This window comes from Geotrypetes seraphini, chromosome 4, assembly GCF_902459505.1.
Source record: "Geotrypetes seraphini chromosome 4, aGeoSer1.1, whole genome shotgun sequence".
Taxonomy (NCBI): domain Eukaryota; kingdom Metazoa; phylum Chordata; class Amphibia; order Gymnophiona; family Dermophiidae; genus Geotrypetes; species Geotrypetes seraphini.
The window spans coordinates 258,960,171-258,982,487 of NC_047087.1; the positions used below are offsets into that span (position 1 = coordinate 258,960,171).

General features: G+C 42.5%; 1 protein-coding gene across 1 annotated transcript in view; it reads left to right on the plus strand.

The window, feature by feature from the left end:
* TBC1D12 (TBC1 domain family member 12) overlaps positions 1–22,317 on the plus strand; it is a 164,160-nt gene that overhangs the window by 87,307 nt on the left and 54,536 nt on the right. Inside the window, exons 3-6 of the mRNA XM_033940671.1 lie at positions 382–438; positions 5,428–5,543; positions 14,341–14,423; positions 18,692–18,809. Coding sequence (XP_033796562.1) covers positions 382–438; positions 5,428–5,543; positions 14,341–14,423; positions 18,692–18,809 — 374 coding nt within the window. The remainder of the gene's footprint in view (positions 1–381; positions 439–5,427; positions 5,544–14,340; positions 14,424–18,691; positions 18,810–22,317) is intronic.

Below are 22,317 nucleotides of genomic sequence, written 5' to 3' on the forward strand. Positions count from 1 at the left end.
TTACAACCTTCTTGTCAATGGCTTCCCTGAAAAAAGGAGGGGAAATATGGGTACTCTTTGATTGTTTGATCTCCTCTCTCAGCCTATACAATCTTTAGTTCTCTATTTTATAGTTCCTTAATATATATTCTCGCTGATTCTACATCTTGGTTTCTTTATTTTTGAGGACTTGAGTTAAAGTTAAGCTATATATACATATATTTTCTGTTAAGATAGCAGATAATAATCTGTTTTTGTTTTGTATTGTATTTTATTTTCTGCTTAACTTTACCTTTCAGTACAAGTGGATACTTGATATGTTATTGAAAAATGATAAATAAATAATTAAAAAACAAACAAACAACCCTTTCACTAAGGCTTGAATTTTGTTTTTCTCATTAGGATGACAGTTCTGGCAGTCTAACATCAGTATCTACGCCAAATCTGTTAAACACCGGGGTATGAAATTTCTTATATTTTTATCTAGTTGCGTTTTACATGCATGGTACTTTTCAGCACCCATTTAAGAATGAATTGCACATTATATTGTCACACCCAGGGCTCCTTTTACTAAGCTGCGATAGCGTTTTTAGCGCGCGCTTAGTACATTCTTAGACGCTAACGCCAGCATTGAGCTGGCGTTAGTTCTAGCCGCGTAGCGCGGGTTTAGCGTGCATGGCAATTCTGCACGCGCTAAAAACACTCTCGCAGCTTAGTAAAAGGAGCCCTAAGTTGTCATGACGCCAAGCTGTCATGAAATTATCATTAAGTACAATAAATCAAAAACCAATCAATCATATTAGCATAATCTTAAACTAAACTGCAGCCTACGTTTGATTATGGTAAAACTAATTTTATTTTTTTAAATGAAAGAGAACATAACACCAAAATTTTTTTTTCTGCATACACAAAGTGCATGCTGCTTGCCACAATGGAATGGTAACTTGATAAAGGAAAGTGTAGTTTTACTTTTTTAATAGGCTAAGCATTATAATTTGCCATTGAATATACTTTGCAGAATGTTGTATGTCTTCTGCTCAGCTAAGGTATAATTTATAACATTTATATTTACCGTATTTTCACCCATATACCGCGCACCCGTGTGAAACGCGCACATGGGTATAGCGCACGGGAAACACAAATTTATGTAAAAAAAATTTAATATAGCGTGCACACGCGTATACCGCGCATGCTAAAACCTCCTCCCGTCTACTCCGAATCGGCATCCTCCCCCCCCCGCTCGCGTCACCCCCCTCCCCCGCGATCCTACATCCCCCCCAGCACCGCAAAACATCTCTTACCTGATTGGGCACCGGCACCAGCACCAATGCACAGGATGTGCCAGTGCCCGAAGATCCTCCCTCGTTGGGTTGGGTTGGGCTGGGCTGGGCTGGGCGGTGCGAGAGAGATCCTCCTTCTTCCTGCGCCGGGCTGGACTAGGCTTTGAGCATTTGATAATCTCGGAGAGAGTGAGACCAGAGGCTTTGAGCATGCGCAAATGCTCAAAGCCTAGTCCAGTCCGGCGCAGGAAGAAGGAGGATCTCTCTCGCACCGCCCAGCCCAACCCAACCCAACGAGGGAGGATCTTCGGGCACTGGCACATCCTGTGCATTGGTGCTGGTGCCGGTGCCGGTGCCCAATTGGGTAAGAGATGTTTTGCGGTGCTGGGGGGGATGTAGGATCGCGGGGGAGGAGGGGTGACGCGAGCGGGGGGGAGGATGCCGGTTCGCAGGGGGGATGCCGGATCGGATTGAAAAAAAAAAGTTGGAAAATGTGCTCACACGTATAACGCACACGGTTTGTAAAAATCGTGTATAACGCACGCATTATATGCGTGAAAATACGGTAATGGACAGCAGAGCAAAATTTTAAGACGTGCCAAGTAAATCTTAACTACATTTCAGATTTTACAACTTAAGTACTCATTGTTATGGCTTATCCTGTTCATTTGTTAAGTTTATATGTATCCTAACATTTAGGGCTCCTTTTATGAAGGTGCGCTAGGGGCTTAACACGCGGAATAGCGCGTGCTAAATTGCCACGTGCGCTAGCCGCTGCCGCCTCCTTTTGAGCGGTAGATTTTTGGCTAGCGCACGCTAATCCAGTGCGTGCGATAAAACCACTAGTGCACCTTTGTAAAAGGAGCCCTTGGTTTAATTCTTAGATTAGCAGCTTTTCAAAATCTGTTTGCATTTCTTAATTCAGGGGTTCTTTTATTAAGGCACGCTAAAGATTAGCGTGCGCTAAATGCTAAGGCATCCATTATATTCTATGGACACCTTAGTATTTAGCGTGCGCTGATCTTTAGCGCTTGGTAAATCGGTTAGCGAACCTTAATAAAAGGACCCCTCAGTCTTTTACTTTGGTCTTATTCATGGATTTCCTTTTGACTTATTCTAAATATTTTGTGTTTGAAGAATTTTGAAGGAATGAATTATGACCGTGTTTCTTGTTTTATCAACTTATTCCTCCTAAAATAATTTTAGTTCACTAGGCATCATATCAATTTGGCAATAGCACAAATTTTATCATAGCAGTATTCCTGTGGTTGTGAGTTTGATTCCCATTGCAGCTCCTTGTGACTCTTGGCAAGTCACTTAACACTTCATTGCCCCAGGTACAAAATAAGTACCTGTCTAAAATATGTAAACCACTTTGATTGTAACCACATAGAAAAAGCAGTATATTAAGTCCCATCCCTTTTACCCTTCCATTTGCTAGACCTGAATGCAGAGCAGCAGGCAAACTAAGTAGATGGAGTTTTAAAGTTTCAGGCATTTATTTTACCTTGGGGTATGATAAATATAAATGTGAATTTAAAATATTATTTTTTGACTATGTTTCTAAAATTGTTTTAGGTAGTATGTGAGTTTATTGAACATCCAGATAATCTTTTGCTTCTTGAACTCATAGGCGGTGGCCTAAGGTAGCACTTTCCAGGAGGTGGTACTTTTGGCACCTCTCTTTCCATTCCCGTTCCCTCCCCATACCAAAACATGACCGGTGGTGGCGGTATACAAGCAGTGCCCTGCAACCGGCCCTGGAGTCTTTGCGGCACTGTGTCCCACCCTCTCATATAACTTCCTTCTTCCTTGGAGGTGGGACTCAGGGCAGGTGGATACTCCGATGACTCCTCTGAGGGCTGGCATCAAGAACTTCTTCCCGGCAGCAGCAGCGTTCACAAATTCATTGCTTTTGTTAGCATTTGGGCCTTCTTCTCTGCCAGGTCCTGCCTACTTCCTTTTTTTCGCAAAGGCAGGACCCAGCAGAGAGGAAGACCCGATGCCAACAAGAGTACCGAATTGTGAACGTTTTGCTGCCAACTGGAGGGTGACAGACAGGGAAGGAGAGGTAGAGAAATGCTGCACCTGATTGGGGAGGAGGAGGGAGGGAGACTAAGGAAGGGAGAGGAGACAAAAGAGAGATGCCAGACCATGAGGAAGGAAATAAGATGCCAAGGCATGGGGGTAGGGAAGGGAAGCAGACAGATGCCAGAGGGAGGGAAAGGAGAGGAGATGCCAGAGCATGGAGGAGAGGGCGAGATGGAAGGCGAAGAGAGGAGAGAAATCCCAGGGCATGGGGGAAGAGAAGCAGATGCCAGACCATGGGGTGAATTGGGGTGGAAAGGAGGGAAGGAACGGAGAAGAGAGAGATTCCAGAGCATGGGTGAGGAAGTGGAAAAACAAGAGAAAAATGGAAGGGAGAAAGAGGGTGAATGCTGGATGAAATAGAGAGTGAGGAAAGCAGAAACCAAAGATGACAAAAGCAGAAACCAAAGATGAGGAAAAGTAGAAAAAAGATGCTTTTTGTTGCTTTAGAATAAAGTAGTATTGTAGCTGTATTGATAAACATTTATAAATAGAAAATGGAAATAAGGTAATCTTTTTATTGGACTAATTTTAATACATTTTAAACTAATTTTTGGATACCAAAATCCCCTTCCAAGGCAGTGGCATACCAAGCGCACGTTTGCGCATATCCTCCTGGGTAAAATTGATGACAGACGCCAGCCTTTTCAGAAGGGGAGGCCTTTACAATGGGCATGCTGTTCATAGCTGGTGGTCTCCCGCTTACAGAAATGGTCCATCAATCGTCTGGAGCTATGAGCCATTCGTCTGGTATGGCAGATAGGGAAAAATCCCTGGAAAGAAAGGCAGTCTGAGTGTTCTAAGATATTGCCACAGCAGTAGTTTATGTAAGCTGGCAGGGAGGCACCAGGAGTGCTCCCTTACATCCAGAGGCCCAGATGTTATTCAGTTGGGCAATAGCCCACCTACTTGCACTCTCACCAGTGCAGGTGGCAAGAGTAGGGAATGTACAAGCCATGTATCAGCTAGCAGACCTTGGATCCAGGTCATCATCCGAAGAGGCATTTGACCGCATTCTTCAGTGTTGGGGGTGACTGATAATGGATCTCATGGCCTTGGCCATAAGCAAGAAGGTAGATTGCTTCTACAGCCGATACTTCAAGCCCGGAAGTGCCAGATTGGATGCTCTGGTTCAACCGTGGCTGGAGGAAGGGATGTTATGCATATTCTGTCCAAGGCACAATTCATCTGCAGAATAGCGGATCACCAGGGCTGGTGATCCTAGTGGCTCTGGATTAGGGACTTGTATACCACCTTTTTGTGACTTTGGCATTCAGAGCTGACATTTAAAGCAGTGGGCACTGGAGAATTGAGTGACTTGCCCAGGGTCACAAGGAACAGCACTGGGATTTGCAACCTCTGGTTGCAAAAGCAGCAGCTCTACCAATAAGCCACACATTTCCACCTGATGAGATTTGCAGGACAACTAAGTGGTCTACTCTTCATACATTTACAAAGTTTTACAGAGTGGATGTAGCAGTTGATGTGGGCACCGCCTTTGGGTCCTTGATTTTCAAAATAGGCTCATCTGTCCAACCCTAGTCACAAGAGACTGCTTTGGTACGTCACCTATCATCCGGCATTTCTTGCACCATAAAGAAAAATTTAGGTTCTTACCTCGCTAATTATCTTTGTAGTGGAAGGGCAAAGGATTCTGGACACCCTGCCCTGTACTCTTTGGGGCACTGAAATTCGCTTTCACTTGGAAAGCGAGTTTCAGTGCCCCAAAGAGTGCAGCGTTCTTCCAATATGCTTTTACCTGGTTTCTAAAGACTGTCTTATAGCAAGATATTATATTGTGTCAGGGCAGCCAGGAAGGAGGGGTTCAGCTGCAGTGTAGTTTCCCTAGAATTTAACTATTGAATCCATGTAATTGTACATAAATCTGGGGTAGTTGTTTAAGGTGGTGTCTTTGGTTTTTTTTAAATGATTATTATTATTGCTTCATTAAAAGCCTAAAAAGTGTAAGAAATTAATGTCTGTAGTATTTTAGAAATCACTGTAATATACACTAATGAAATGTAATGAGATCTGGCATATGAAGAATCCATAAAATATATATGTTTAATAACATTTTCAGGAATATGAAGCCCGAACAGGAAAAACATGTAAGCCTCCACCCCAATCCATAAGACGTAAAAAATATGAATTTGAACCACTTTCAACCACAGCCCTTATACTGGAAGATCGGCCTGCGTGAGTATTTTATATCTTGAAGTTAAATACACTGTTTTAAAGTTTGAGCCTGTTAGCTTTATAAATGGTACATAAAAATAATTTGTTAATGTTTACAGAGGAGATGAGCTTTATGTCCATAAATTGACCAGTTTAAATCATTGGCTTTGAAATGAATGGGCAACAAAATTAGAGTGAAAATAAGTGTTGTGGGACATAATGATATAATTTCTCTGCCTGTTAACATTTAGGCTATGTGAATGGGATTCCCTTAACCCTGTCTGATTGAATTTTTTTTTTTGCATTTAAATGAGAGGAAATTCCAAAACTTTTTCCAGTGGACTAAAATATCGGTATATTCCAAGATGCGGAGAACTGAAAAAAAAAAAGATCATTTACAGTATAAAGGTTAAAAGCAATTAAATAAAACTCATTTCAGAACTTGTTAAGTACCTTTGGTTTCCTCCAGCAAATAGGTAAATTCTATAGCAGATGCTGTAGCAGATCTAGTTTCAAGTTTCTTTATTTTTGATATACCGTTTATCATACAGGTATCTAAACCAGGGGTGCCCACACTTTTTGGGCTTGCGAGCTACTTTTAAAATGACCAAGTCAAAATGATCTACCAACAATAAAATTAAAAAAAAAACACAGCGCACACTGTACGCATAGAAAATGTTAATTATCATTCCTATTCCAGGGTTTTTCAAAGAGGTCAAAGCAGATGACTATCACCTCAATAACAACCATACAAAAATAGACAAATATACCCCCCTCTCTTTTAACTAAACCACGATAGCAGTTTTTAGAGCGCAGGGAGCTGCGCTGAATGCCCAGCGCTGCTCTCGATGCTCATAGGCTCCCTGCGCTAAAAAACTCTATTGCGGTTTAGTAAAAGGGGACCTTAGTGTAAAATATAGACAGCAGATATAAATTCAGACACATTAGACCAGATCATGACAGGAATGTGAGCTCCACACCTCCTGCAGTCCGCTAGGAAGATCAACTGCTTTAACACCTAAGTAGCAGCAAGACCAGCTGCCTATAATAGGAGCCCTTGCCCCGATCCAACCAGGCATGTGAGCTCCTCCCCCTATATAACATAAGAACATAAGAACATAAGCAATGCCTCTGCTGGGTCAGACCTGAGGTCCATCATGCCCAGCAGTCCGCTCACGCGGCGGCCCAACAGGTCCAGGACCTGTGCAGTAATCCTCTATTTATACCCCTCTATCCCCTTTTCCAGCAGGAAATTGTCCAATCCTTTCTTAAACCCCTGTACTGTACTCTGCCCTATTACTCCCTCTGGAAGCGCATTCCAGGTGTCCACCACTCGTTGGGTAAAGAAGAACTTCCTAGCATTCGTTTTAAATCTGTCCCCTTTCAACTTTTCCAAGTGTCCTCTTGTTCTTTTATTTTTCGAAAGTTTGAAGAATCTGTCCTTCTCTACTCTCTCTATGCCCTTCATGATCTTATAAGTCTCTATCATATCCCCTCTAAGTCTCCTCTTCTCCAGGGAAAAGAGACCCAGTTTCTCCAATCTCTCAGCGTATGAGAGGTTTTCCATCCCTTTTATCAAGCGTGTCGCTCTCCTCTGAACCCTCTCGAGTAACGCCATATCCTTCCTAAGGTACGGAGACCAATATTGGACGCAGTATTCCAGATGCGGGCGCACCATCGCCCGATACAATGGCAGGATAACTTCTTTTGTCCTTGTTGTAATACCCTTCTTGATTATGCCTAGCATTCTATTTGCTTTCTTAGCGGCTGTTGCGCACTGTGCCGTCGGCTTCATTGTCATGTCCACCATTACCCCCAAGTCCCTTTCTTGGTTGCTCTCATTCAATAATATCCCTCCCATCGTATAGTTGTACCTCGGGTTTCTGTTTCCAACATGCAATACTTTACATTTCTCAACGTTGAACTTCATCTGCCATCTCGCCGCCCATTCCCCCAATTTGTTCAAGTCCCTTTGCAATTCTTCGCATTCCTCTTTAGTCCCAGCTCCACTAAATAGTTTTGTATCGTCCGCAAATTTTATTATCTCACACTTCGTGCCTGTTTCTAGATCATTTATGAATATATTAAATAGCAGCGGCCCGAGCACTGAGCCCTGCGGAACACCACTCGTGACCCCCATCCAGTCCGAGTAGTGGCCCTTCACCCCTACCCTCTGTTTCCTACCCGTCAACCAGTTTCTGATCCATCTATGTACGTCTCCGTCCACTCCATGGTTCTTCAGTTTCCGGAGTAGACGTTCGTGAGGCACCTTGTCAAAGGCTTTTTGGAAATCAAGGTATATGATGTCTATGGGGTCTCCTCTGTCCATCCGTTTGTTAATTCCTTCGAAGAAGTGCAATAAGTTCGTTAGGCACGATCTCCCCCTGCAGAAACCATGTTGGGTTGTTTTCAAAAGTTCGTTTCTTTCCAGATGTTCATCGATGTGTTCTTTAATCAGTGTTTCCGTCAGTTTCCCCGGAACCGAAGTCAAACTCACTGGTCTGTAGTTTCCCGGGTCACCTCTTGATCCCTTTTTAAAGATGGGCGTGACATTGGCTATCTTCCAATCCTCCGGGATCATGCCTGTTTTCAAGGATAGGTTGCAAATTTGCTGCAGTAGTTCCGCTATCTCCTCCTTTAATTCCTTCAGAACCCTGGGATGGATTCCGTCCGGACCCGGGGATTTGTCAGTTTTAAGTTTTTCTATCTGCCTGTGTACATCATCAAGGCTCACTTCCATGGATGTTAATTTTTCTGCTTGATTTCCATTGAATATTTGTTCAGGTTCCGGTATGTTGGTTGTGTCTTCGTTTGTAAATACAGACGAGAAGAACATGTTGAGTCTTTCTGCGACTTCTTTCTCCTCCTTCACCGCTCCCTTCCTGTCTCCTTCGTCCAGCGGTCCTACCTCCTCCCTAGCTGGCTGTTTCCCTTTAACATATCTGAAGAACGGTTTGAAATTTCGTGCCTCCCTGGCTAGCCTCTCTTCATACTCTCTTTTGGCTTTTCGAACCACACGGTGACATTCTTTTTGATACTTCCTGTGCTCTTTCTGGTTCCCTTCAGTTTTGTCCTTTTTCCATTCCCTGAATGAATTTTTCTTATTGCCTATCGCTTCCTTCACTATTTTAGTCATCCATACTGGGTCTTTTGTTCGACCCTTTTTGCACCCCTTTCTGAATCTGGGGATGTGCAGATTTTGTGCCTCGCTCACTGTGTCTTTGAAAAAAGACCAGGCATGTTCTACTGTTTGCCATTTTTTGGAAGTGTTCCTAAGTTTCTTCCTTACCATTTCCCTCATTGCTTCATAGTTTCCTTTCCTGAAGTTGAAAGATGTCGCTATGGTTCTCTTTCCGTTCGGTATGCCTACTTCAACCTTGAACTTGATCATATTATGATCACTGTTTCCCAACGGTCCCACTACTTCCACTTCCTTTGCAGGTCCCCTTAGTCCATTTAGGATTAAATCCAGAGTGGCATTTCCTCTCGTCGGTTCTCTAACAAGCTGCTCCATGAAGCAATCTTGTATAGCCTCCAGGAATTCTGTCTCCCTAGCGCATCTTGAGCTTCCAAGACTCCAGTCTATCCCAGGATAGTTGAAGTCTCCCATAACAACTGTGTAACCACTTTTGCATTCTCGCTTCATCTCGGCATCCATTTCTTTATCGCTATCTCCCGCTTTATCCCGTTTAAGAGATCAATCTACCTGCTTTAAATATCAGCAGCAGTAGAAAAACAACTGCTTTTACATACAAGCAGCAGCGAGACCTACCGCAACCACCAAGAACCCACAGACCCGATCCTGCCAGGAGTGTGAACTCCTCCCCCTGCAGTCCATTGGAGAGATCAATCTGCCTGCTTTTAAATATCAGCAGCAGTGGAGATCAACTGCTTTTACACCTAAGCAGCAACGAGACCAGCCACAACCACCGAGAGCACACAGACCCGATCCTACCAAGAGTGTGAACTCTTCCCCCCATGCAATCCGCTAAGAAGATCGACTGTCGGCTCCGGGCGGCTTTCCCGCAGAGGAGAGAATCCTGCATTCACCGTGGGCCTCATCTGGGGCAGCCTCCTTGGAGCGGCTGGGGCACGAGCAGTGTGTCTGGGAGGGAATGCATGGATGGGAGAACATCGCAGGGGAGGAGACATAGGCATCCTGGGACTGTCTGCCAAGTCTCTTCCCTGAAGAAGCCCTTTCTGGAAACTTCAATCGCTCCTCCTAAACTTACTTGCTCCACTTCATCACTGACGCTGAAACCGTGGATTGAAGACAAAGTTTTATTTTATTTTTCTTTCCAGCTTATGATTTATCTTTAATCTTATCTATTGTTTTGCCTTTTGTCTTTGTTTTGTTCTATTTCTATCATTTAAATTTCTCCAGAATTCTACTGTTCAACGGCTCCCCCTTCTGCTTCTATTCCTTTCTCTCCTCTCTTCTACCTTCCAAAGTATTTAGATCAATGCTGTCTTGTTAAAATGTTTATTTTATTTTTATTTTTCCTCTAACTCTACTTTTCACTTCTCTATTACCCTCCAGGTACTTTAGTTAGATTGTGAGCCTTCGGGACAGTAAGGGAATTTTTCAAGTACCTTTCTTATTTCTAATCTTAATGTATATTTTCTGTAAACCGCTTAGAACCTAACGGATGTAGCGGTATATAAGAAATAAATTACATTACATTACATTACATTTTGATCATTAAATTTAAAATAAAATCATTTTTCCTACCTTGTCTGGTGATTTCATGAGTCACTGGTTGCACTTTCTTCTGACTGTGCATACAATCTTTCTTCCCTTCTTTTAGCCTGTATGCTTCCTCTCCTCCAGACCTCGTTCCCTCCCCCAACTTTTCCTTCCTCTCTCCCTGCCCTTTCTTTCTCTCTGCCTCCCTTTCTTTTTTTTCTGTTTCTCTTCTTTCCTTCTGTCTCCCTGCCTGCCCTTTTTCTTTCTTTCTCCCTGCCCTCCCCCAAGCCACTGCCATCTAGGACCAGGACCCAAACCGCCACCAATAACAGGCCCGAAAGCCGACGCCGCCCCAAGCTCTCCCTGCTTCGGCCGACCAGCATTCCTCTCCCCGACGTCAATTCTGCCGTCGGGGAGAGGAAGGCTGATTGGCCCAAGATCGCGATCAACCTATTGGGGGAAATGCTGCCGGGTCCTGCCTTCGCGGAAACAGAAAGTAGGCAGGACCCGGCAGCAAGAAGAGCAAATGCTTCACTAACCTGTCTCCCGCCTTAGCTTCAGGGCTCTCAACATGTGCGTGCCGGCTTCCCTTCTCTCCCCCCCCCCAGACACAACTTCCGGTTTTGGAGAGAGAAGGGAAGCCGGCATGCACACGTTAGATCCACGGAGCATAAGTTCGCTACGGGCTGAAATGTCCAAGCCGTTTTTTTTTTAATGTTCAGCAGCGGCGGCAGCAGCAGATGACAGCTGGGCGGACCGCCCAGCTAAAAGGCCCTAGAGAGAACACTGGAGAGGAAGGCTGATCGGCCTGGTAGATCAGGACGGCAACACGAGTCTATCACGGAGCCCAGGATGGGCTCTGTGATCGACTCGCGTTGCCTTCCTGAGCTACTGGTCGATCACGATCGACGTGTTGGGCACCCCTGATCTAAACGGTTTACAATAATATGTAGTAAAAGTTAGAAAAAGAATAAAAACTTGGCTAAACTAAAAAAAAAGGGGAAACATTTATGCATGAACGTACATGATACATTAGGAAAGGATGGGAAGGAAAAGGTAATAAATACATCGAGATGAAAATAAGAGGGGACTGGGAGAGGGAGGTACAATTAGGCTGGGGAGGTCGCTTCTAAAAATAAGCGTTTTGGTTGCCTTAAGAATTTTGTAAAGGAAAATCGAATTTCAAAGGCAATATTATTTATAAGGTGAAGGCATCTTTAAAGAGGAACATTTTAAGTTTGGATTTGAATTTATCTAAAGAGCTTTCTAGATGAAGATCAGTGGGAAGAGCATTCCAGTGTGGGAGTTGTGACAGAGAAAATGGATTTGCGTGTGGTGTCGTAAAAGAGTTCTCTTATTGGAGGAATAGTGAGCAGATTTTGATTACTAGATCGGAGAGTTCTGCAAGATGAATGTGGAATTAACAGTTTATCAATGAAGGCTGGTTGATGCGTGTTTTTTGTTTTGAAAGTAAGAAGTAATATTTTATAGGTAGAACGGTGAGTGGGCAGCCAATGAGCTTTGCGGAGAAGGAGAGTAACGTGATTGTATTTCTTTGGGTGGTAGAGAAGTTTAACAGCAGTGTTTTGTATTAGTTGGAGGTGATAGGTTTCTTTCTGGGTTATTCCTTGGTAGATGGCGAGTGAATGAATCAGTATGTTGATTGAAGGGGGGTTGAGGAGATAGAACGGATTACCGTATTTTCACTTAGATAACGTGCACCCGTGTAAAACGCGCACACGGGTATAGCGCGCGGAAAACACAAATTTATGTACAGAAATTTTTATATACCGCACACACTCGTATACCGCACATGCTGCCCGACTCTCCCGTCGCCACCCGACTCTCCTTTCGCCCGCCCCGACTCTCCTCTGGCCACCCCGACTCTCCTTTCGCCCGCCCCAACTCTCCTCTTCCCCTTGAAGTCCTGTCCCCACCCTGAAAGCCTGATGCCCCCCACCGACGTCCGATTCGCACCCCCACCCCGAAGGACCGCTGCACGCACCCGCACCCCCACCCTAAAGGACCACTCGCACCCCCACAGCCTCCCGACCCCCCCCCCCCCCCCATCATGTAGAAGCTCCTACCGGTGTCCTGCTGCTTCCTCTTGGCGGTCCCGCCCTTTCTCTGACGTCAAGCCCTCTTGCCCCGCCGACTCCCCGACACGATCGGGGCAAGAGGGAGCTCAAGCCCTCTTGCCCCCCCCCCGACACGATCGGGGCAAAAGGGAGCCCAAGCCCTCTTGCCCCGCCGACTCCCCAACTCCCCGATAATATCGGGCCAGGAGGGAGCCCAAGTCCTCCTGGCCCTGGTAACCCCCCCCCCCCCCCCGCTAGTTGTTCAGGCCAGGAGGGAGCCCAAACCCTCCTGACCACGGCGACCCCTACCCCAACCTCGCACTACATTACGGGCAGGAGGGATCCCAGGCCCTCCTGCCCTCGACGCAAACCCCCTCCCCCCAACGCCCGCTGCCCCCAAGAACCTCCGACCGCCCCCCCAGCCTATCCGCGACCCCCCCCCTGGCCAACCCCCACACCCCCCTTCCCCGTACCTTTGTGTAGTTGGCCGGACAGACAGGAGCCAAACCCGCCTGTCCGGCAGGCAGCCAACAACGGAATGAGGCCGGATTGGCCCATCCGTCCCAAAGCTCCGCCTACTGGTGGGGCCTAAGGCGCCTGGGCCAATCAGAATAGGCCCGGGAGCCTTAGGTCCCTCCTGGGGAAAAGGCCCAGCACAGGAGGCAGATCTTCAGGCACCGGCACCAACGCACAGGACATGCTGGTGCCGGTGCTGCTGCGGAGGCTACAGCAAAGTAAGAAGAGGGTTCGGGTGGGTTGGGGGGACCTCAGGTCGTGGTGGGGGGGTGCCCGATGGCGGCGGAGGGGGGGGAGCAGCGCTGCTGGCCTCGGGGGGGGGGTGGGAACCTATCAAAGCGAGTTTCCATTATTTCCTATGGGGAAACTCGCTTTGATAAACGAGCATTTTGGATTATGAGCATGCTCCTGGAACGGATTATGCTCGTAATCCAAGGTACCACTGTATTTCTCTTTTTGTTCTTTTAAAATTTAAAAAAAGAAAAATTAATATTAGCATTGGAAAATACTTTGTAAAATTAGTTGCATTTTCCAGGAGTCTAGAACAATCTTTTAGAACAAATTAATTTTTCTGTTCACCTGTAGTAACTGAATAATTTTTTTTTCCTTATAAAGCAGGTTGTTGAAAAAGCAATATACAATGCAGACTGCTAAACTGTTGCAGATTCTCAGACAATATGAATCTGCCTAAAATTTACCCACAGGTTCTTGCACATTTTTAAAGTATTGACAGTGGTAAATAGAAATGTAGTGGAATTTAAGTTTCTAAAATATACAGTATATGACCTATAATTATTATGTGTTAGTAACTCTAATTGTAAAAAGATTAAAAATATGCTAAATTTCTGAAAGGAAAATGTCTTGGCAAAAAATCCTGTTATGCAATGAAATTAATATAATATTTGAATAGTGCAATTATAATATCAGATTTTGTTATGGAAGGAAATAGTCTATCTTTAGAGAGGAGGGAAACTGAAACAGGATAGTCAAGTATAATTATGGTGTGTGTCAGTATGGGCTGCACTGTATCCTTTGTGAGTGTGTATTTGAGATCATAGTAAGACAACAATTATAACTCCTGTCAGGCTTCAGCATCTGACATACCCATGTTTTGTTTTGTTTTTACACATGTAAACCACATTCCACCAGACACTTGCGAACTTCCTAGTATTCCTTTCCCCAAGATAATTTAGTTACATTAAAGCTTCAAATTTTGAATATAGATAGAATCTACAAGGCTCTTTTTCAAAGCATTTGTGGGTGGGGGTGGGTATAAATTTATGTTTTTAAGATGATGTTAAAAGAAATACAAGTGATGTTTTTCAAGGTTTAAATGATGTAATATTGTGTTCTTGATGTAAGATGGAAAAATGAATAAAGAATTGAAAAAAAAAAAAAAAAAAGCACTTGGTAACCTAAGGAACTTTGTGTGTCTATAATGAAGTATGAGATTGTGCTAGGAATTCTCTATTTAACAGTACTAGTTTATGATTTTCTATGTGGGGTGTATGTGATTTAAATTTTTTTTTTTTTAAAGAAATCTTCCTGCCAAGTCAGTTGAGGAAGCTTTACGCCATAGACAAGAATATGATGAGATGGTGGCAGAGGCAAAAAAGCGAGGTATGATATTTAGCTAAAATGAACAATTTCTTACTTATCTTGTTTAGCAGTATTTACTATACTGCTTTATTTGACAAGTAGGGCAAAGCATGCTGAGTAAGAAGATATAAAAAGGAACTCAATATTAAAATAGGAAAGGCCATCACACAACCATAGGCACCTGTACAACAAGACAGAAGAAGAGAGCATCTATAAACATCTAACAAAATCAGAACCAAACGGAACAAGTCCAGAGACTTACTAAAGGACACATCAGCTACAGGACCTATTTGAAGAGCCAGGTCTTCACTGCCGTTTAAATGTCTGAAGTGACAGTTCACTGCAGATATCAGGAGGAAGATATTTCAAGAGTCTGGTGCTAGGAAGGGAAAAGCCAAGTGTCTAGTTCATTCTAAATAGGCAATTCTTAGATATGGAGGACTAACCAGTGAGCAGTAGAAATCTTGATGTATGATGAATGGCCAAAATAGACAGGCATGAGTCTTGAATATGAGAGTCAATATCTTAAATTGTATTCTGTATGCAAAGGGAAGACATTGGTGTTGCCTCAAAAGAGGGGGTCATATGATGTACCTGTGAACATGATAAAGGAGATGGATTGCCATGTTCTACAAGGTCTGAAGTTTTCTCATATTAGCCTAAGAAGTCCCTGCATATGCAATATGCATATAGAGTAGTCCAGTCTAGAGATCAGAAGAGCATACAACCATCTGATGATCAAAGTAGTTACATATAATGCAAAGTTGACGCAGAATGAAAAACCCAGATTTCATAACACTTGCAACCTGGGAAGAAAGAGTTCATAATCTATAAGGACCTCCTCATAGCAAAATGACTCAACTAGAGTACCAGAAGTTTCTAGCAATTAGACATCTTTATTGCCCCTCTGTTGATCTTAGTTATCCAACATACCAAGGTTTTATCAGGGTTAAGGTTAAAACAACGGGTGTGAAGCCATTGAGAAATTGAATTTGGACAAGCCTACAAGGGAAATATTGATAATCAGGGTCCACATAAAAATGAAGTAAGATATCATAAGCATAAGAGTAAGAGGAGACAGCAAAGTTCTGAAGAACTGAAGCCGGAGGTCCAATAAAGAGATTGAAGAGCATCGGAGATAAAATGGGCCCTTGAGTTACTCCACAATATGAGTGATTGAAGCCAAGATTAGAGCAAAGATAGATTTCCCTAGAGCTGGTGCAAGGGTAGTTTCACCCTAGATGAACCATCAGCCTTATACCCCCTTCAATTTAACTTTCAAGAGCTCATCCTGCAGCTCGGCTCTCTGCCTCAGGGTTTTGATAATTAATCCCAACAGTCTTGATCATCACTCGAAAATCCTGTAGACATGCAAGTTAATTAGGTGCCAGTTGTTTTGTGTGGCTATCAGGATCTGTGATTTTGCTTTGACAGTAGCTGCCATTCTACTGTAGGTAACCACTTAATCTTGCTTAATGGTTGGGCCAGTTCTGGATTTTCCTCTGGTCTCTAGCAAAAGAAAGTATTATAGAGTTAATTCATTGCCTAAAAAAAGAGTACCAGAAGCTTCTGACTTGATGTGTTGCTTGGGCATATTGCAGAAGGAGGCTTTCTTTGGAACAATGCAAGCATTAGCAGTGAATCAGAGAAAAGATTTATCTCCAGTATACCCTGGCATGAGGTGGCAATGGCCTAGTGTTTGGTTCAATGGAATATGAACCAGGAAACTAGGGTGACTTCCTGCTTTTATCACTGATCGTTTATGTTACCTTGGGCAAGACGCTATCTCAGCTTCGATATAAACTAGGCTAGGCTTGGTACCACTGCTAACAGGTATCTGTAGTGTCACTGAACGTATATCAAAGTATTCTCATTAATGTAGTGTAATGCACAATACTTGGGTCTTCAATTAATTTTTTTGACACCATTAGCAAAAGTGCTAAAATTTGAGCAGTGGACAGTCTTTGAAGAATTGCTAAGTCATGTTATCCCCGATGCAGCTGAATAGCAAAACAGAGTCACTGTCTGATTTGCAGTGATAGGGGATGGAAATTTAGATTACAATCTGAACTGAACATGAAGGGAATTCTTGGATCTGTGACTGCACTTTTTTGGTTTCTTATTTCTTATAGAAGAATTTTTTTTGATAAATAATTGAACTTTGTCCTTATGAGGCTGAAATACCTTTTAGTGAGGTAAATTAAAGATTATGAGGTCTTTGCTTATAATTTTATTTTTTTGTGGATATTCTAACAATGGTCACAAAACTAGCCCAGTTTATATCCAAGCTGAATTTTTATTCTTGAGTTTTGGTCAGCTTGTTCTCCTTCATGTTTGCAAGTCACTATCTCCCATTGCCTCAGGTACCCCTTAGATCAGGGGTGTCCAACCTTTTGGCTTCCCTGGGCCGCATTGGCTGAAAAAATATTTCTGGGGACGCGCAAACGCTGCATCAAGACAGAGGAGGGAGCCGGCAAGATGGTAAACAGCCGGGGCAGCAGAGGAAAACACTGCATCACCTTCGACCGGGGCCGCACAAAATACTTCAAGGCCCTCGGGCCGCAGATTGGACACCCCTGCCTTAGATAGTAGTTACCTGGTACTTTGGAGAAGGGGCATATTGAATACTTATCAACTTGTATAGCATTGAATATATCTAGTAGTGCTGAACATGAGAGATAGTAGTAGCAGCATTCTCATAATGATATATTTAAAATTAACTCATTTGGAGACATTACTTTGTGAATACCTTAAGACTTACTAATCAGTTCCCAATTCATGGCAAGTACTTTTACCACTCTGTCTTTACATAAGAACATAAGAATAGCCATACTGGATCAGACCAGTGGTCCATCTAACCCAGTATTCTGTTTCCACAGTGGCCAATCCAGGTCACAAGTACCTGGCAGAAACCCATATAGTAGCAATATTCCATGCTGCCGATCCCAGAGCAAGCAGTGGCTTCCCCCATGTCTTTTCTAAATTTGTGCTTATTTTTAGTTAGAAAATAAAGAATGGCCCTTTAATATTTCAGGGTCTTTTTACAGTTTCTCTGAAGCTAAAGCACCTAAAGGGATTAGATGGTTTGGGAAATTTTATATTAGTCTTTGTAAAATTTAACCTCTAGATCACCAGTTCAAATCCAGCTCAAGTCAGGCATGTCCAAAAATTATTACCATAAAAATGCCATTTAGTGGGCAGTTCTTATAACAATGAACTTATATTTAGTGCCTATTCTGTAAAATAACTTGGGTGCTTACTTTCCTTTATAGAATATTAGCATAATAGATTACATATGTACTTATAATTTATTTGATTTGATTTCTTATATACCGCTATACCATGAGGTTCAAAGCGGTTTACAATGAAGATAGATTAAAGATACATTAAAATAAAATAAATAAAAATGGTACTTTGGATTTCCCTAGCTGTCCCGAAGGCTCACAATCTAGCTAAAGTACCTGAGAAAGCAATAAATAAAAATAAATGAAATGAAATAAAGTAAATTCCAGTCAGACAATAGGATCTGATGTTAGAAGTTCATAAAGACGATATGTCAAGGAGCGAAAGCTGGTATGCTCCTTGAGCCCTGACGTATGCAGCCAAGCCAACACACAAAATGTTGTCCTGTCTGCACTTTCATAATACCTGTAGCTTTGAATGCTAGAGTACTCAAATCAGTGGTTTCAGGATTAATTTGGGAAGGAGTTAAACCAACCCATGAGCCTGCTTTCCCACTTTTCTCAAATTATTTGCCAGTCTCTCAGCACTAACACAAGCCATAGAGCTGATGTAAATGCTCATGTCTGAATTGCTTAAACTTGCCTAAATTATAGTATGCTATAATTTATGTATGTAATTATATCCAGACTCCACCCATGTAGTAAAAGGACCCCTATGTGCTATTGCATGTAGGCGCTATTTTATAGAATAGCCCATAGTCAGAATATTGACATTAAAGAATTAGCTCCTTGATGACCAGCATAAGGTGAGAGTTTTTCATGCATTACCTCACATAGGTGTCCACTTGGCTAGAAATCATCATGGCATTTATTGCTAAAAGGGCAAGGATTACACAGGTGCACAAACTAAATTTTGCTTATACAAAGCACATAACTTGCAAATTGAAAATTTGTTTATGTAAGAAAATAGATTGTGTTTATTTAGCTTTCTAAATTAGGGTTGCAGTGTAAACTTTTTGTAGATGAGCTGAGATGAGAGAGAAAAGATCAATGAATAAGTGTTTATTTTTGTTCCTGTAGCTTGAAGTTGTTTTATATTTAACACAGAAATAAAGGAAGCTCAAAAAAGGAAGAAAATAATGAAGGAACGATACAAGCAAGAGGAGAATATAGCAAGTGCCATGGTGATTTGGAATGCTGAAATTCTTCCAAACTGGGAAAGCATGTAAGAAGATCTCAAGTCTCCAATATAAACTATATGCACTTTATGTTAGAGATTTATAATTGTTTGTTATCCAAGGACAAGCAGGCAGTTTATTCTCACATGTGGATGATGTCATCCGCAGAACCTAGCACAGACAGTCAAAAAAGTGCACTGTCACTTTAAAACTTAAGACCACTTGTACTATACATATGCTAGTACCTTCCTGCCTAACATTGGCTTGCGGGCCCATCAATTTTCAGTTTTCTGCAGAGCTGAGAAGCTATTCTTTAGAATTTCTCTAAGTACGTAAAACTTGTAAATTTTTTTGTGCCATTTCATTTTTCCCTGTCTTTTAATTACATTTTTCTATTTCATTTATTTTTCTTTCATGCAGTTTAAAAATTTTGGATTTTTTAATTGATTTTCTTTTTAGGGCCTTTGTGCTCTTTTCAACATGTTTATAGGCCAGGAGAGCCGATGTTTCTTCGGTATTTCATCTATTCAACCTCCCTGGATCATAGAGTCCTTTGACCTCATGTCGGCAGTTTTTCCATTGATGTCAAAGGCTCCTAGTGGCTTCAAATGGTGCACTTGGTGCCACAGGGCTATATTGGATACAGACCCGTATAATTGGTGTGTCCAGTGCCTAGTTCCTGACCATCAAGACAGTTCTTGCACACTCTGCTCTCATTTGCAGAAGAGGTTGCTTAAAGCCAGGAAATTGCAATTCAAGAAGCTTTTCGGGATAACTTTGCATACATTGACTAGGGCAGGAGACTGCAATGTCGATGCTCAACCTTGAACTACTCAGAATCAACACCAGGACCGATGGCATTGACGATCCATTCCACCTTTTCATCGTTGGAGGAACCTCATAAGAAAGCTAAGAAGCATAAACATATCTGCCCATCTAAGCATGCATCGGCATAGTCCCAAGCATCATCACTCTCGATGCGTTCTAAGCATAAACGCACTGATGCTGGATTGCTATCTCTTCAGTTGGTGTCTCCTCTGAGGTGTGCCTCGACACCAAGGTCCCCAGTGCCTCAACACCTTATGCAGCCAGCACCTAATGTATGCTTGTCATATTGGTACCGGTGGCATATCTGCAAGAACAGCTTGGAGGGTAGATAGAACTAGCAGGCATGTTGCATTCGCACTCTGCAAGTTTCTGCATTTACCCACCCAGTCTCAGCCCAGTTCGAACACCGCCTTCAAAGGCATTGATCTTGGATACCACGAAGTTGAACATCTAAGTCAAGAAGACATCCATCATCTTCCAGGAAGCACAGTTCATCATCTCGACATTCCTCTCGATGCTCTCCTTGACAATCTACATCTGCAAGGACTGACATCAAGGAGTATGATTCAGACCTGTTGCCACGCTCTTTTAGCAACTATCCTGACTTGTCTGCAGATTAGTCCTATGGGATTCCTTCTAATCCATCTCCTTCATCTCATCGTCGAAGGTGGCCTCTGTCATTTACAAAGTTTATCAGACAAATTGGGCAGGCACTTCCAGTTAATATGGAATCTGAGTCAGATCTCAAGTAGAACTCATGAATGTTCTTGCCTATAAAGAGTGACTGCATAAAGGTTCCTTTCCACAATCTTATGAAGGGAGCTTTATTGGCACTACAAAAATGGATACTCTTTACAGAATCCAAGCTTGCCCGGCTTTGACAGTCCTTTTACACCACCAGTCCTTGGTCATAGAGTCTGCCTTAAAGCAAGCTAACAGTTCCAGAACTAATGCAAGTACTCCATCAGGCAGATAGGGCAGAACATTAGATAAATTTGGTTGAAGAGTCTTTCAAGGCGCCATGCTGGCTAACAAGAGTTTTAAACTGTAACTTCTACACATTTTATTTGAAACCACTCATCCAAAAAGTCATCTTTTTGAACAATATGTATCGTCAGAATATCTGAATTCTTATCAAAGCCTGACAAATGATCTACTAGAGAATAGAAAGTACATAATGGCTTCTATTTTTGATGCTTTTGATCTCATCTCTCGCACCTCCACAGTCTCTGTTGCCATGTGTAGGTAAGCATGGCTGTGAATTTCAGACCTAGATGCCAGTGTAAAGGACCAACTCTCCAACATTCCATGTAAAGGAGACAATTTATTTGGAGATTGCATAGAAGACGTGACACAGAAGATCAGAAGAGATAGGAGAAAACTCTGGACCAAGGACCGTTCAGAGTGGGAGAATCAGAAGACATATTGACTGCATGACCACCTTGTCATTCTCCAAGTCAAACCAATCTCAAGCACTAAGGAGATATTCTAATACCTCCATGCACTCCACCTACTATTCCAAGCAGAGATATAACCAGCCGTATACATCTACTCACTCATCAACTCATAGGTAATCCAGGCAACAGAGATAAAAGAAAGAATCAACTGCAGCCTCACTCTAAGCAACAGCAGTCCTTTTGACTCCATACTAGAGAGCATTCCAGCATTACTCAACCTTTACCTCAGATTCTATCCATGGGTGGTTGACTCACCCACTATTATCATAAATGGTCCCTTATAACATCAGATCACTGCGTCCGTCAAGTGGTGAGTTAGGGCTATGCCCTTCATTTACAGAAAAGACCTCTGAATCATTCCCCAAGAGAGTGTCTCTTCAACTCCCTGCAAAAGGACCCTCCGTCACCAGGAGCTCACAGCCCTCCTCCAGCACAATGTCATAAAACAAGTTCCTCTGCAGGAAGAGGGGCTGAGGATTCTACTCAGTATTTCCTCATACCAAAAAAGACCGGAGGTCTCTTTTTTGTATTTGTATATATTCTTCATTAAAGTATTTCAAAATACAAAGCTTCAAAATCATACATCATAACAGCCATATACATCATTATAATAATAAAAAAATAACATTTTCCTTCCTTCCAAATTATCCCCAACCCATTCACTATTATAATAACTTAACAATAAAGAAAAAATAAAGATAATACTACTCATCAAAATCATATTCTTTCCTATTATAATTATCCAAATTATTAAAACCAAACCCTCCCATCAGCTTCCCTCCCCCAAACCACCACCCCTCCCCTTAGGCCAGACGGTGTCAAAAACGCTATAAATTCAAACCATTGTGATCTATTCTAATATAGCAGAATCTTCCCAGATTTTATATTTAGACCATATTTTTTGAAAAGTGGATATTTGGTTTCTTCTCATTGCAGTTAGTTTAGACATGTTATAAACAAATTTTATCTTACATTGTACTATCTTAATTGATGGTATATCTCGCCCCCCCCCCCCCCCCAATATGCAGCTAATACCATTCATGCTGATGTCATAACTAGCCCAATCCATTTCCTAAAATGATGTAATATTTCAAATGTGATCATATTCAATAAACAACATTCTTTAGTTTTATACACCTGAATACCTAATATCTCTGATACAAAACTCATTACTTGTTCCCCAAAAATTTGTACCTTGGGACAGTTCCACCAAATATGGATAAAAGAGCCTTGAGCTCCACACATTCTCCAACATTCATCTGTACCTTTA